The following is a 17,299-nucleotide window of genomic DNA, read 5'->3' as shown; positions in this document are numbered from 1 at the left end:
CATATATATGAAAACGCTGTCAGTATGAAAAGAAGGCATGAAGGGCAATGGAATGTATACAAAGAAAGCACTGTGTATAAAAACACAGAAGGATTGCACATTGGTAGTTTTGAGCAAATTAATGGAAATACAATGAGACACTGGGAGAATAACTGAGGATGAAGGAATATCAGCCACATAAGTGACAAATCAAAGAAGTTCTTGTAATCCATGTTGTAATCCATTTTGAAGATTTTTAAAGTATTTTGTAACCACTTTTTGATAAATAATATTAAATCTGCATGAATTTTACAAAAAAGAAAATAAAAAGGTATTCGCTATGACCAGTGCATTCTCTTAGCAGAATACAGTTAGACTGTGCCCTGCTCCCTTTTGCTTTCCAAGGCCAAGCTTGCTTGTTACTTCAGGTATCTCTTCATTTCCTACTTTTGCATGCCAATCCTCAGTGATGAATAGAACAACTGTTTTTGGTATTAGTTCTAAGAGGTCTTCTAACTCCTATAGAAGTGATCAACGTCAGCTTCTTTGGTATCTGTGGTAGGAGCATAGACTTGAATTACTGTGATGTTGAATGGTTTGCCTTTTAACTGAACCGAGATCATTTCGTGATTATGTAAGTTGCACCCAAGTACTGCATTTCAGACTCTGTTGATTACGAGGGCTAGTCCATTTCTTCTATGGGACTCTAAACTACAGTAGTTGATATAATGTTTCTCTGAAATATATTCACCCGTTCTGGTCTATTTTAGCTCACTGATTCCCCAGACCTCGATGTTTATTCTCAGTGTCATTAAGTTAGTGTAAATCTGAGTTAGACATAATAAGTTAGCATGTATAAAGAAAATCCTAGTGTAGTCACTAAGAAAATAAAATTTAAAATATATCATTAAAACAAACCAAATGCTACACTGAAAACATTCATTTACAAATGAATGGCAATAAAGATAAAAGAAGGGGGAAAAAAAAACACATGAACTTTAGAAAAAAAAAAACAGCAGGCATAGATTTCATCATGTTAATAATGACATAAAGCATGTATGAATTAAACAATCTAATAAAAAAGCAAACATTTTGAGACAAGAGAAAAAATATAGATCCAACATAAAAGGAGATGAATGATTGATAGAAATGCCATTATCTTTATATCTATGTCTGTATATATATATATTTATATGCCTTATGTGATATAGCCATGCTGAGTTAATTTTCTTCAAGTCAAATAATGACTAATATTTATATTGATAAAGCTATTGTACTGTGAAGTACAGTATTATTTTGCCTCATTCTAAATGATTTTTAGTTTATTGCTATTTGTCTTCAATTATTCTCCCAGTATCTCATCATCTGTCCATTCATTTGCCCAAACTTGCCAGTCTGATGCTCTAGAGCCCGTGTATTGCAACTACTGGAGCCTGCAGGCCTAGAGCTAGAGCTCTGCAACAAGAGAAGCCACCACGATGAGAAGCATGATCACCACAATAAAGAGTAGCCTCTGCTTGCTGCAAATACAGGAAGTACAGGCAGAACAACACATAGTGCAACCAAAATAAATAAATAAATAAACATTTTTTTTAAAAAAGTTACTCCATGTGCTGTAGACTTTAGAGCAATTTCTAGATATATTATATATTTCCTTTAAAAAATTACCAGCTACCATTGTTTTGCTAATAGAGGGGAACCATGGAGCTTCTCGTGATGCAACAACTCTAGAAGTGCTTTTTCAAATAACATGTTTTTTAGAGTGAATGACCCTAGGACTGTTCTGAACATAAAAATGACAATGAGTTCCCATTCTAGTTTTAACATTTTAAATGTCTTATTTAACCTAAGCTTTTCCTCACTTACAACATGGACACCTCTCTCTCACTTATAGTATTATACCTCTCATATTGTGGTGAAGATCGAAAGACTATTGAAATAGTGCTATGTAAAGCACCTAACATAGAAGTTACCTCATGGTAGTTAATAAATGTCACTTCTCTCTCCTTCAAGCAAATGACTCTTTCAGGCTGGAAAGTTACTTTTGTGACTATCACAGTGTCTGGTTATGTGTAAAATAAATGTTGAACTGGATTGAGGTAGATAACTGGATGCATGGATGAGTGGTGAGTGATTTCTAAGGTTCTAATGATTGATTTACTGATATTAAGAACCAGGGATGATGTCCAAACTATTTTAATGGTACATCCTGAGCAGAATAATTAGAATTGATATTGAATGTCAGGAAAGGCTACATAATAAACAGAATACAGTAAGAATAATATATGGAGTCCTTGACTTAAAAATGATTAAAAATTTCAAGATGGTGACAGCAGATCATTAAACCATGTTTGAGGCCCTTCCAAGCATCTGAGATTAGGGCCCTGTGTAATTATGCAGAACACATACCCATGAAGCCCATCCTTACTCACTTTTGCCCCAGAGTACAATCCTAGGGAACTCCTTGTGTTATTCCTTAGTTGTTCTGAGAACCTAAAGGGGGAATGATGGCCAAGAGGGTGACTGTGACTTAAGGCACGGGTATATAACAAGCATTTGGGAAATATTCAATATCTTAAAGCTCTATCATAGTGCAAAATAAATTTAAAAAACCCCAGCATTTAAAAATGAAATTTAGGGTCACAATACTTAAAAGTTAATAAACCTATACAGCTAGGGGGTCAGGAGTTCCAAGGGAGATTTTGCAAGGTCCAACTCTTTGTAAATTTGGTTCCACATGCCAGGCATATGGTAGGGAGTTTTAAGTTTATGGCTGGTAGTCCATAAATCTTTGATTAAAAGAGCTTGTTATGCATATTCTGAACCATGGAATGGAAATATTAGGTCCCCAAAATCCACTCAGATATAGGGTTTGGCAGTGATCAAGACATCCCTAAGAAAATAAATGCAAAATGGCAAAATGGTTGTCTGAGAAGGCCTTAAAAGTAGCTTAGAAAAGAAGAGAAGCTAAAGACAAAGGAGGAAAAGAAAGGCCCATCTGAGGACTTTCCTTACAGCTCAGTTAGTAAAGAATCCACCTGAAATGCAGCAGACCCTGGTTTGATTCCTGGGTTGGGAAGATCCACCTGAAAAGGGGATAGACTACCCACTCCAGTATTCTCTGGCTTACCGGGTGGCTCAAGAGTTATAAATAATAGCAAAAAGAAATAGGAAATCCTTCCTAAGTGATCCATGCAAAGATATAGAGGAAACAACATGGGAAAGACTAGAGATCTCTTCAAGAAAATTACAGATACCAAGGGAACATTTAATGCAATGATGGGCAAAATGAAGGACAGAAATGGTATGGACCTAACAACAGGAGAAGATATCAAGAAAAGGTGACAAGAAAATACAGAACTATTTTAAAAAAAAAGGATCTTAATGACACTGATAACCACGATGATGTGATCAATCACATAGAGCCAGACATCCTGGAGTGCAAAGACAAGTGGACCTTAGGGAGCATCACTATGAACAAAGCTAGTGGAGGTGATAGAATTCCAATTGAGCTATTTCAAATCCTAAAAGATGAAGCTATGGAAGTGTTGCACTCAATATGTCAGTTAACATGGAAAACTCAGCAGTGGCCACAGGACTGGAAAAGATCAGTTTTCATTCCAATCCTAAAGAAAGGCAATGCCAAAAAATATTCAGACTACTGCACAATGTCACTCATCTCACATGCTAGCAAAATAATGCTCAAAATTCTCCAAGCAAGGCTTCAACAGTATGTGAATCGAGACCTTCCAGATGTTCAACCTGAGTTTATAAAAGGCAGAGGAATCAGGGATCAAATTATCAACATCCATTGGATGATAGAAAAAGCAAGACAGTTCCAGAAAAACATCTATTTCTGCTTTATTGACTACATCAAAGCATTTGACTGTGTGGATCACAACAAACTGTGCAAAATTCTTTGTGTGTGTGTGTGTGGAAAATTCTTAAAGAGATGGTAATGCCAGACCACCTTACCCACCTTCTGAGAGATCTGTAGGCATGTCAAGAAGCAGCATCTAGAACTGGACATGGGACAACAGACTGGTTCCAAATTGTGAAAGGAGTACATCAAGGCTGTATACTGTCACCCTGCTTATTTAACTTATATGCAGAATACATCATGCAAAATGCAGGGATGGATTAAACACAAGCTGGGATCAAGATTGCCAGGAGAAACACCACTAATCTCAGATATGCAGATGACACCACCCTGATGGCAGAAAGTGAAGAGCAATTAAAGAGCCTTTTGATAAGAGTGAAAGCAGAAACTGAAAAAGCTCGGTTAAAACTCAACATTCAAAAAGGAAGTTCATGGCATCCATCACTTCATGGCAGATAGATGAGAAACAGTGGAAAGAGTGACAGACTTTATTTTCTTCGGTTCCAAAATCACTGCAGCTATGAAATTAAAAGACGCTTGCTCCTTGGAAGAAAAGCTATGACCAGCCTAGAAAGCAGAGGCTTTATTTGCTGACAAAGGTGCTTGATGCTTTTGAACTGTGGTGTAGGAGAAGACTTGAGAGTCCCTTGGACTGCAAGGAGATCTAACCAGTCAATCCTAAAGGAAATCAGTCCTGAATATTCACTGAAGGACTGATGCTAAAGCTCCAATACTTTGGCCACCTGATGTGAAGAACTGACTCACTGGAAAAGACCCTGATGCTGGGAATGATTGATAGCAGGAGGAGAACGGGAAGACAGAGGAAGAGATGTTTGGATGTCATCACTGACTCAAAGGACATGAGTTTGAGCAAGCTCCAGGAGTTGGTGATGGATGGTGAAGCCTGGCAAGCTGCAGTCCACAGGGTCACAAAGAGTCAGACACAACTGAGGAACTGAACTGAACTGAACTTATATAATGATAAAAGGGCACATTGTTAGGAATACATAACAATTATATATGCACCTAAGAAGACAATCCAAAAATCCATGTAGAAGAAAAAGAAACTGATAGAATTGGAGAGAGAAATAGATAATGCAACAATAATTTTTAGACTGTACTAATTCACTTTCAATAAGGAAAAGAAAGACTAGGCAGAAGATCAACTTTGAAATAGAGAACTTGAATGATATTATAAACCAGTTGGACTAAACAGACATCTAACTAGCACTCTGATCAATGCAGGATATGCATTCTTCTTAAGAGGTCATGAAACATTCTCCAGGATACCCTATATGCTAGGACATAAGACAAACTTAAATGAATATTTAAGGGTTGAAATCATATAAAGTACATCCTCTGAATATAATGAAATTAGAAAATAAAAAAAATGTTGAGAAACAAACAGATATGTGGAAATTAAGCAACAGACTCCTAAATAATCAAAGACTCAAATAAAGAATCACAAGAAATAGTAGACATGACCTTTGAACAATGCAGGGCTTCGGGCAACAATTCTTACAATCAACAATTCATGTATAAATTATAGTCAGCCCTCCATCTATGTGGTTCTTCCATATCTCTGATTTCAACTCTGCAGATTCATCCAGCTGCAGATCGTTTAGTGCTCTAGTTTTTAATAATGGAAAGAAAAAAAATCTTTATGTAATTGTACCTGAACAGTTCACACTCCTGTTGTCCAAGGGTCAACAGTACTTTGAGAAGACTGAAAACATAATCACACCACACCTCATTTAAGGGATGTAACAAACTAAACTCAAATTTAGCAGACATAGTAAACAATAAATATAGGAGCAAAATAAATGAAATGGAGAAGAGAAAAAACACAGGGAGAATCAACAACTCAAGAGTTGGTTATTTAGAAAGAGCAATAACGACACAACTTTAAGAATATTGAGAAAGGGAGGAAGAAGACACAAATTACTAAAATTAACATAAAACAGAAAAAAATCACTACCAACTTTAGAGAGATAAATATAATTGTAAGGGAATACCATGGTACAGATTTTAAAATTTTGATGAAATGGACAAATTTCTAGAAATACACAAATGACTCAAATTGATTCAAGACAAACATAAAAATCTGAATAGCAAAAAGATACAATTAGTAGTTTTTAAACTTCTTCCCCAACCCACCTCACATAAGTGGCCCCCCAAACACACTTATATCCAGGTAGCTTTGGCAGGTGAATTCTACCAAATATTTAAATAAAGAGTCTTGTTAATTACCCATTCATGCATTGTAGCATATGAATAGAAGTGGAAAGGAACACTTCCTAACTCATTCTATGAGCTCAGTGTTATTTGGATGCCAAAACTAGAGGCCAGTTGTTTTGTAGAATTCTCCTCAACTTTGGTTTATCTGGTATTTGCTTATGATGAATTTCATATTTTACATCTTTGACAGGAAAATGATGGAATGAATATTGTGTTCATCCCATTTCATTCTATCAGGTGATCCAAAGTTTCAGTGTGTCCCATTGCTGATGATGTTTACTTGGATCACTTTATTGAATTGGTTGCAGACAAGCTTTTCCACTGTCAATTTACATTCCCCTCTCTTGCAATTGATGGGCTTCCCTCATAGCTCAGTTGTTGAAGATTTTGCCTGCAATTCAGGAGTCCCTGGTTCGATTCCTGGGTCAGGAAGATCTGCTGCAGAAGGAATAGGCTACCCCTGCAGTATTCTTGGGCTTCCCTTGTGGCTCACCTGTTAAAGAATCCACCTGCAATGTGGGAGAACTGAGTTAGATCTGCGGGTTGGGATGATACCATAGAGAAGGGACAGGTAACCCACTCCAGTATTCTGGCCTGGAGAATTCCATGGACTGTATTGTCCATGGGGCCACAAAGATAGGACATGGCTGAGCAACTTTCACTTTCACTTTATCTTATAATTAATACATTTTTCATACTTTAAAGTATGTAAGTTCTTTGTTTCTCTTCAAGCCTTAGATTTATTACTTTATTTATATCTATTTGATCAATACTCTCTAATTTTACTAAATGAATTATGATCTCTCACTATCATTATTTATTTTGATGCTCACATTGTTCCAGCCTTAGACAGTGGGAAACTTTTTAAGCTGGCTTCTCTGTCCTTTTGGCATCTCCTTATTATTATTTGAACAATTTGATGCTTTTGGTGCAAGACATTCCAGACTCATCTTGTACTTTCCCTGCTCTAGCCATGAAATTAACAATTTCTATAAGAATGAACAATTATTTTTGGTGGAATTTGAAATTTAGATTCCAACATATGAGGCCTATTTGTACTCATTTCCCAGTTACTCTTGTTAGAATGAGTTTGGAAAATGTACATGTGCATGTGCATGCTTGTATGTGTGTGTGTGTGTGTGTATTCCCCCTATGCAGTGCAGTCTCTTATATTACAAACTGCTTATTGCCCCCAACCCATATTAAAGCCTTTCTCAACATATTCAAACTCTGCCAACCACACCAGGCAACCCTTTTGTAAACGTGCCCCTTTACCCTGCTTGGGTTTTGATACTCTGCACTGGGACACCACCATGTGCAGACACTTTCCTTGTTCTACTCATCCTCTAACTGTCTATAAAAGGATGCCCCACCTCCAGACATGGATGCCTACATCCCCTTGCTTGGCCCCTTGATTTTCTACACAAACTGCCTCCTCCTCCTTGTGGATTTGCTCTTATCTGGACTTTGACTATTATTCTGAATGCCAAGCCAGCCTCCTATTTACTATCAGTTCAGTTCAGTCGCTCAATCATGTCCGAGTCTTTGCGACCCCATGAATCGCAGCATGCCAGGCCTCCCTGTTCATCACCATCTCCTGGAGTTCACTTAGACTCACGTCCATTGAGTCCATGATGCCATCCAGCCATCCCATCCTTGGTCATCCCCTTCTCCTCCTGCCCCCAATCCCTCCCAGCATCAGAGTCTTTTCCAACGAGTCAACTCTTCACATGAGGTGGCCAAAGTATTGGAGTTTCAGCTTCAGCATCAGTCCTTCCAATGAACACCCAAGACTGATCTCCTTTAGGATGGACTAGTTGGATCTCCTTGCAGTCCAAGGGACTCTCAAGAGTCCTCTCCAACACCACAGTTCAAAAGTATCAATTCTTCGGTACTCAGCTTTCTTCACAGTCCAACTCTCACACCCATACATGACCACCAGAAAAACCATAGCCTTGACTGGACAGATCTTTGTTAGCAAAGTAATGTCTCTGCTTTTGAATATGCTATCTAGGTTGGTCATAACTTTTCTTCCAAAGAGTAAGTGTCTTTTACTTTCATGGCTGCAGTCACCATCTGCAGTGATTTTGGAGCCCCCAAAAATAAAGTCTGACACTATTTCCACTGTTTCCCCATCTATTTGCCATGAAGTGATGGGACCAGATGCCATGATCTTCATTTTCTGAATATTGAGCTTTAAGTCAGCTTTTTCACTCTCCACTTTTACTTTCATCAAGAGGCTTTTTAGTTCCTCTTCATTTTCTGCCATAAGGGTGGTGTCATCTGCATATCTGAGGTTATTGATATTTCTCCCAGAAATCTTGATTCCAGCTTGTGCTTCTTCCAGCCCAGCGTTTCTCATGATGTACTCTGCATAGAAGTTAAATAAGCAGGGTGACAGTATACAGCCTTGACATACTCCTTTTCCTATTTGGAACCAGTCTGTTGCTCCATGTCCAGTTCTAACTGTTGCTTCCTGACCTGCATACAGGTTTCTCAAGAGGCAGGTCAGGTGGTCTGGTATTCCCACTTAAGTTGTACTTAAGCATGCCTAAATCCTTAAACCATGAAATTAAAAGACACTTGTTCCTTGGAAAAAAGCGATAACAAACCTAGACAGCATATTAAAATGAAGAGACATCACTTTGCTGACAAAAGTCCATATAGTCAAAGGTATGGTTTTTCCAGTAGTCATGTACAGATGTGAGAATTGAACCATAAAGAAGGCTGAGTGAGAAAGAATTGATGCTTTCAAAGTATGCTGGAAAAGACTGGTGCTATAGAAGACTCTTGAGAGTCCCTTTGACAGCAAGGAAACCAAATCAGTCAGTCCTAAAGGAAATCAGCACTGGATAATCATTGGAAGGACCAATACTGCAGTACTTTGGCCAACTGATGCAAAGAGCTGATCTGTTGGAAAAGACCCTGATTCTGGGCTAGATTGAGGGTGGGAGGAGAAGGGAGCTACAGAGAATTAGATTATTGGATTGCATCATTGATACAATGGATACATTCTGGAGATAGTGAAGGACAGGGAACCTGTGCATGCTACAGTCCATGCAGTCACAAAGAGTCAGACATGACTGATGATTGAACAACAACAATGCCCAAATCCTGGTTGTTGTTCTTTCACTCAGTCATGTCCAAGTCTTTGTGGTCCCATGGACTGCAGCACACTAGGCTTCCCTGTCCTTCACCATCTCCTGGAGTTTGCTCAAATTCATGTCCATTGGGTTGGTGATGCCATCCAATCATCTTGTTCTTTGTCGTTCCCTTCTCCTCCTGCCTTCAAACTGTCCCAACATCAGAGTGTTTTTCAATGAGTCAGCTCTTCACATCAGGTGGCCAAAGTATTGGAGCTTCAGCATCAGTCCTTCCAATGAATATTCAGGGTTGATTTCCTTTAGGATTGACTGGTTTTATCTCCCTACTGTTCAAGGGACTCTCAAGAATCTCCTGCAATACCACAGTTTGAAAGCATCAATTCTTTCATGGTCAGCCGTCCATATGGTCCAACTCTATCATCCGTACATGACTAGTAGAAAGATAATAGCTTTGACTATATGGACCTTTGCCAGCAAAGTGATGTTTTTTCTTTCTAATATGTTACCAGTACAATATTGTAAAGTAATTAGCCTCCAACTAAAATAAATAAATTAAAAAATGCTATCTAGGTTTGTCCTTATTCCAAGGAATAAACATTGTTTACTTTCATGGCTGCAGCCACCACCTGCAGTGATTTTGGAGCCCAAGAAAATAAAGTCTTTCACTGTTTCCAGTGTTTCCCCATCTGTTTGTCATGAAGTGATGGGAATGGATGCCATGATCTTAGTTTTTTGACTACTGAGTTTTCTGCCAGCTTTTTCACTTTCCTCTTTCACTTTCATTAGGAGGCTCTTTAGTTCCTCTTCAATTTCTGCTATTAGGGTGGTGTTATCTGCATATCTGAGGTTATTGATATTTCTCCCAGCAATCTTGATTCCAGCTTGTGTTTCATCCAGCCTGGCATTTCACATGATGTAAACTACATATATGAGTTAAATAAGCAGAGTGACAATATACAGCCTTGACATATTCCTTTCCCAATGTTGAACCAGTCTGGTGTTCAACATCCAGTTCTAACTGTTGCTTATTGAACTGCATACAGGATTCTCAGGAGGCAGGTGAGGTGATCTCATATTCCTATCTCTTCAAGAATTTTCCACAGCTTTTTGTGATCCACACAGTCAAAGACTTCTGTGTAATCAGTGAAACAGAAGTAGATATTTTTCTGGAATTTTTGTAAATCCTGGAGCAATTGGGAAACAGCAGAACGTTCCTGCTGCCAGTTATAGTCGCCCCTAGATATGTATCAATAACTCTGTGACTATGCTCTATATCTTTCAGTTCTCTGCTACTCCACACCACCCCCCTCCCCAGTCAGCAATCACCGGGTCAACTTCTATTAATTGTTCCTGTCAGGCACCTTGTGAGCAGGGAAAATTCACAATTCCTTAGTCTTGTCTTTGTGCCCTCCTTTCCCCCAAAGAGAAGCCTCCATGGCCAGGCTGACCAATCTACTGTCTCCAGATGCTCATACCTCACACAACAAATTGATGCCTATGAACCCCACCTTGTATATATATAGAAGACATTTCCTTGCACCATATCTGGGTCTGTTATTTGATGTAAAAAAGCTTCCTGGAGGGACCTGAATTCTTTCCTAATTATAGCAAGTTTAGTCTCACTTTGAGTCCTCTTCTATTCTCACTTGGTGATGTGTTTCTGTATAAATTTTTATGCTTAATGATATTTGATGCATTCTGCTATTCTCTGAAGAAGTCAGCTGGTATACTGGGAAGTGTACTGGGCTAGGAATCTGGATGAACAACCTCTAGCTCTATGTCGAGATGGCTTTATTAAATCTGAGTTTTGTCATGGTTGCTAGGTATAATTCTAAATTCAAGTGTCCAAGTAGTGGTTCTTTCGGTCTGGAACTAACCCTGCCACAAAATGCCTCACTTATGTCCCCTTCATATCCTGTGCTAACTCCCCCAGAGCACTCGCTCCATGGTGTAGCCACTGTCAGTTTTGTCTCATCTGCACTAGGTTGTGGGCTCCTTGAGATAAGGGGCCATCTTCATTACGATGCAGTTCCTAGTGCTTGGCAGAGTGTCTGGCATAGGAGGGCACTCAAATATTCTCTGAATGAAGGATCTCTACTGTTTCTGTGTGAATAGATTTGGATATATAACCATAATGAATGATTGAATACTCCCTCTCCAAATACATTAGGCTAGCTTTTAATGTGGTGTAAAATGCCTCCATATGTAAATGAGAAATGTATTTGGATCTTGCTACTTATAATCCAATTTCCTTAATCTGTAACATGAGGATTTAAAGACCTCTGTTGGTTTCAAGTATCTATGGCTCATTTCCCCCACTTCCAAACTCAACTCCTGCCTCCCATTCATCAACTCCACCACGTGTTCAAATAAAGACTAGGATAGGAATGACACTCCCAATCAGAGCTTCTCTGTTTGATGGGAATGAAGTGGACTGAACTGCACCTCCTGCTCAGCCTTCCAGGAATCTTCCACAGGTCCCCTGGAAGAGCTCAGCCAGGAAGCACAGATGAAGATTATGGACTTCATGTTTCTCTTCAGCTCCAGGGATGCATCCTTGCTCACAACAAAAATTGCACTTGCTTCCTTTCTTTTTGTCCCTCAGGTTCACCCCCACAGATTTATGGTGATATCATATAAGTTTAAGAGGTACAATGTGATAATTTTCACACAGGTGCATGTTGAAAAACCTTGCCCATAGTAAGATTAAGGAACTCATCCTTCCCTTCACATAATTAATATTTTCTTGTTGTCATGGTGAGAACATTAATGATCTATTCTTATAGCAACTTTCAAGTATACAAGACAGTACTGTAAACCATAGTCTTCATGCTGCACCTTAGGTCCTCATAACTCTTACAGCCCAGTTTGTACCCTTGGATGAGCATCTCCTCATTGTCCACCACCCCAGCCCCTCATGCCCATTTTCGTTTTTATAGTTCAATGGTATTAGATCACGTCCCTTAAAAAAAAAAAAATCAAAAGAGGCAAATTCTGCTTCCAGAGAGCCACGGTTTTACTGGTCATGATGTTATGCTTCCAAAACACAGAGTACTAGCAAAGGAGTAAGTGTGGGTAGTTGGGCCCGACCCTCCCGACTTATTGTTCTAATTCCAAGACGGGAAGAGGATGGAAATGAAAGCGATCAGGATACATCTTTCTTCATGCATTGTTCCCCTTTAGAGCACTCTGAGATGTTCAACCTGTTAAGTCCAGAATTAGTCTTAAATTCATGACTTGTGAAGAGATCAATATGTATGACCTTTGCTAAAACTCGTTCTAAAGATAAATAAAGATTGTAAGGACGATGTCAATACAATTTTGGGCTAGTAGGCTTTAAAAAATTTCAGACAACAGTGTTAAGAGATAAAGGCAACATGAAATGTTTTATTGCAAAAATACAAGCCAGGTGAGCAATGTGACATCATCTCCAGTTTAAGATAATCTTCATTTTCTTTCTTTTTTTTTTTTTTTGGTTAAAAATAAACAGTTTTTTAAGGTTATTTCAACAAATTCACCTGGGGATGCAGAATAATAGGTGTGGTCCTGGTCACAGCATTAAAGATATAGGTTCAGAAGTGTGTGTTTCTGTGCATGTGTGTGTGTGTGTGTGTGTGTGTGTGTGTGTGTGAATGTGTGTGTGTAGAGAAACTACCAAGGCAGATGGTATGAGGGAATTTGAATTATATAAATCTTGTAATTTATCTTCTCACCTTGCATAAAGGGCATGTATCTTTTTCAGGGCCTAAATCTAACAATCTGTGTAAATGTTTGGACTGAGCTCCTCAAGGGGACATCACCTGTAGCCCAGGGCAGGGAGTCCCTGGGGAGCGAGCCGAGTTGTGACTAGGCTCGGGCTGCCAAGGGCGCATCTATGACCGAGGGGTTCTCCTCCTCAGCGGTGTCGTTCTTCTTGGCCACAGGGACAGAAGCAGGTGTTTCAGTGGGGCTCTTCCTGATCTTGCCCTCTCCTCCATTGGAATCCTGTCCCTGAGCGCCAGGCACTTGCTGCAGGCAGCGGCGTGGGTTTCTGGGACGGCAGGATCCATAGCGTGGAGGGTGCCTCTGTGGTGGATTGCTGCTGGCTTCGTGCTGGCTTTCGCTGTGCTGTGCCTCCAGCTCCTCCGAGATGCCTGGTGAGCGTCTTGGACCAAGAGTGGTGCCTCGGGCCCTAGGGCGACTCAGCAGGTAGCTGGGGCCCCGACCTCGCTGAGGATGCCCCTCCTGCCTTGCGGTGGGGGCGGACCCAGGGTGCCGGTCAGACCGGGGGCCGCTGGTGGTAGCCAGGATCGATGGGTGGCGGGTCACAGACGGGGCCACGCGGGAGGGCGGGAAACTCCTCAGTCGTTGGTCTTGGGAGTGGCCAGGCAGAGGGCGTCTGAGGCCCTGGGCCTCGGTGAAGCCTTTGCCGCTGCCCTCGCGTTCATCAGCATCGCCCTCCGTGTTCTTGGGACCTCGCGGTGGTGGCGCATGGCAGAGGATGCTGAAGCCCTGGTGGATGCTGCTGCGGTGGTCAGTGTAGCAGCTTCCCTTCAGTGGTGCGCCCGCTGGCCCGGTCACGTTAGCGGCCTCGGTGCCCCGCTTTCCCTGCACCACATCGAACTCCACTGTCTCGCCATCATCCACGCTGCCTCGGTACTTGCAGGGGTTTTTCCCAGTGATGGCCGTATGGTGAACAAACACATCTTCCTGGGTATCGTGCCTGTTGATGAAGCCGTACCCTTTCTTCTCCTTAAACCACACGACAGTGCCTAGGACCCTCTTAGCGATGACCTTCTTAGGCGCCTTTCCCTTGGCGCCCCTGGTGGTGGTTTTGGGGATCCCATCCCCGCTGAGGTGGCCTGTGGCTAGGGCTAGGTTTTGGTCTCCGCCTCCCAAGGATGCCAGAGGTTTCCACGCGGCGTGAGGGCAGAAGGGAGCGGCCAGGTCCGTGAAGGTGGCCTCTCCCGCCTCACTCATCAGATCGTCCTTGATCTCCTTTGTCCGAAAATCAGAGGGAAATTTGTCCTTCTGAGGTTGGAAGGGTGGGAGAGGGCTCGGGCTGGAGGCAAGAGCCTCTCTCTGGGAGGTTTGTGGGTTAGAGCCAAGGGCTCTCTGAATTTAGTCCAAGAGTCTTGGAGAGGCCTGTGGCATCTCCTGGGACGATGGGGATGCGGACCAAACAATGGTTGCCATGGTGATAGTGAGCTCTAGAGGGGTGGGGGTGGGGTGGGTCCTTGACGTAGCTTGAGCAGGGATGGCGGGGGCGGGAGGGGGGGAGGGAGTGGCAGGGCAAATGCACTCCACCCCAGCCTCCTGCCACCACATCATAGTACCTCCTGGTTCATGGTGGAGAAGGTGGCACACTTGAAGCTCTAGGAAAGGGCCTTGAGCACCCTCTTGCTTGCTTGAGGGAGTGTGAGGAGTGGACCCACGTTCCAACTCTCTTCCTTGGTTGGAGAGATTCACAGCCTTCTAAGGGCACTTGCTCAATATTCTCTCACAAATCTCTGGTCCTCTTCCGACCCTTGCGGAGCCCAATGTGTGGGTCAGGCATTTTGTGTCACTTGAGGCAAGATGACAGCTGAGTGATTTGAAGACCCAATCAAAGAAACCTGCTGTGGGTTTTGTCTGTTTGTTTTGTTTTTGTTTCCCTTCTGAAGGCTGCCAGACCTAGAATGCTAGTGCTGAGAGGACACTAATGTAGCACATTTTATCCAGACTAGTGTTATGATTGTGTTGACCTAAAACTAATAGACTGCCAGGGATTGCTCCACCAAAAATGAGTTTACTCTAAATCAACAGAGAATTGCAATTAAGGGTCTACAACCATGGTGAGCCATGCACAAAGTTCCCTAACAGGGAGAAGATAACTCTTTGAAAAAATGGGGAGGTTAGGAAGGCTGCACTAAGCAAAGTGTCCATGGGAGACTGAGGCTTTGAAGTATGGTGGCTCTTCATTTGCTGAGTCCTGACAGTCTCTCATTGGCTGAGCTCTGAGCACTTAAGAGGAAGTCTTTCTTCTTCTTGCTGGGCTCTGTTGTCATGTCTGAGAGCCCTCCCTTCTGGCCTCCCAACTCTATCTTAATGGAAGTGTCTATTAATTTTTACCCTTCGCCCTTTTGACTGAAATCTTTTTCCAAAAGCATCACTGATCAAGAGTTAGATTTTTTCAGTTTCAGCAGCTTTTTGCCAACCCCTGCCCACCTTCTTTCCCCCCTGCCCCCCCTCAAACCCATGTCAGGAAAGACTGGGCATAGCATCCCATGTTAGAGTGAAAGCATAGAGTTTGGAAGTGTATTGAAGTCACTTTAGAGTAAGAAGGAGGGGCCAGAGGGAAAACTCTCAGGCACTTTTTCTCTTAAGTACATGTTTTAAAGATCATAGACACTGGAGATCACCTGAAGCATCGTGCCCCCATCAGAGGTTTGGCAGACAAACTTTCAAGAGATGTACTCTGAATATCCTGGGAAGGCTGTCTTGTCAGATATCATCTCTGCTTCAACTTCAGAAAACCTCGACTCTCAGATCACTAGGTACTGTGCAGGTCCCGTCAGGAGTGGTGCTTTCTTTAAGTGTGTCATGTGAGTCCAAGAGTCTATTCTCTGGAACTTGGTGGCACAAAGGTTGGTTAGCAGTACCTTATAGGGACCTTTCCAGCAAGGTAGAGGTGAGTCCTTCTGGAAGTGTTTCTGCCAATAGATTAACATCCCTGTTGCAAGGTGTGTTGAAATATCAGAGGATCTCTCCTCTTATTAGTGGTGGGTCAAAAGAGGCAGGAGCCAAGTGACTATCCTGTGACTGTCTCAAAGGGCGAGAGTTTGTGTGTTCTAAACAGAGTGGATCTGTGATTCAGAAGGACCAAAAGGCAATGCTTTTGGCCAAGGTAATTGAAGGGCCTCCACAAATCTTGCCAACTGAGTCTTAATAATGTCGTTAGTGCCTTTGACTAAACCAGAGGAGTGAAGCTGGTCAGTGCTGTGAAAGTGTTGTAAAACTAGCCAAACAGTGCAGACTTGTGGAAGTAACTGACCAGTAAAGTGGAGGCCTCAATTATTCTGAAGTTTGAGAGGAGTTCCCATGATAGGGATAATCTTTTCCAAAAGGATTTTAGCCACAGAAGAGGCAGTAAACTGTCTGCAAGGAAAGGTTTCGGTCCAATGTGAAAACATACCGACTGTGATTAAAACACATCCACGAAGTGGAGGAAGTTGTAAGGAATCCTATTTCCAGTGCCTGAATGCTCCACTGAGGCAGTTTAAACTGTCCAGAAGGAGTACAGCCGGTCTTCTCTGGGGTGTATTTTGGACAAGTGGGCCACATGGTTTCAAAGATGATATACAGCTAATAATAGCTAAGATGACACAAGCATGATACACATCATACACTGTAAGGGAACTACAGATGAAAAGAATAGGATAGCACCACACACCTGTTGGAAAAGACCCTGATGCTGGGAAAGATTGAAGGCAGCAGGAGAAGAGGGCAACAGAGGATGAGATTGGTCAATAGCATGACTGACTCACTGGACAGGAATCTGAGCAAGCTCTGGGAGATAGTGAAGAACAGGGAAGTCTGGCATGCTGCAGTCCATGGGGTCACAAAGAGTCGGACATGATTTAGCGACTCAGCAACAAGAACACACACCTATTAAAACTGCTCCCTCCCTCCCCGCTCCCCCAAATGCAAACACCAAATACTGGAGGCTGGGAAACAACACCAACTTTAACTCATTGTTGAAAGAACGCATTTGCTGCCTCTCAAGAAAGAGATTGTCAGTATTTTCCGAAGCTAAACAAGCGTCACACCTTGAGATCCATTGAGGTAGGCACTTTTTGGCCCCTTGTTAGTGTTTCCCCACCAATAGGGATTCACAGATGCTATCATTTCATCAGTCAGTAGTAGTTTAATGCAGGTTACAGTGGCTACGAGAGGGAATTTTAGTCTACAGTAAAGCTGTGCTGCTATTTGGTCTGACTCAGATCTTTCCCTTTTAATCGAACAAACAATTGTTTAACCCTCCAGTCTTGCTTTCCCTTCTCTGAGGCTAAGTGTCAGGCCCCTCTAGCCAGTTTTCCCAAGTTATAATTTGGGGAAATATCCCTGTGTACCAGGACAG

At 41.8% G+C, this 17,299-nt stretch overlaps 1 protein-coding gene across 1 annotated transcript; it reads right to left on the bottom strand.

Moving 5' to 3' along the window:
- Nucleotides 1-13,047: 13,047 nt before the first annotated feature.
- On the bottom strand, nt 13,048-14,160 carry LOC138071815 (Y-box-binding protein 3-like). Its single transcript, XM_068963220.1, has one exon. The coding sequence runs from the start codon at nt 14,158-14,160 to the stop codon at nt 13,048-13,050; it is 1,113 nt and encodes a 370-aa protein (XP_068819321.1).
- Nucleotides 14,161-17,299: the final 3,139 nt, after the last annotated feature.

The sequence above is a fragment of the Capricornis sumatraensis genome, chromosome X, assembly GCF_032405125.1.
Source record: "Capricornis sumatraensis isolate serow.1 chromosome X, serow.2, whole genome shotgun sequence".
Taxonomy (NCBI): domain Eukaryota; kingdom Metazoa; phylum Chordata; class Mammalia; order Artiodactyla; family Bovidae; genus Capricornis; species Capricornis sumatraensis.
The sequence above is the reverse complement of the archived record's forward strand: the minus strand, read 5'-3'. Positions and strand labels throughout refer to the sequence as shown.

What these genes read in the sequence shown, in the direction of transcription:
- LOC138071815 (XM_068963220.1), bottom strand. Translation starts at nt 14,160, where the DNA reads ATGAGTGAGGCGGGAGAGGCCACCTTCACGGACCTGGCCGCTCCCTTC.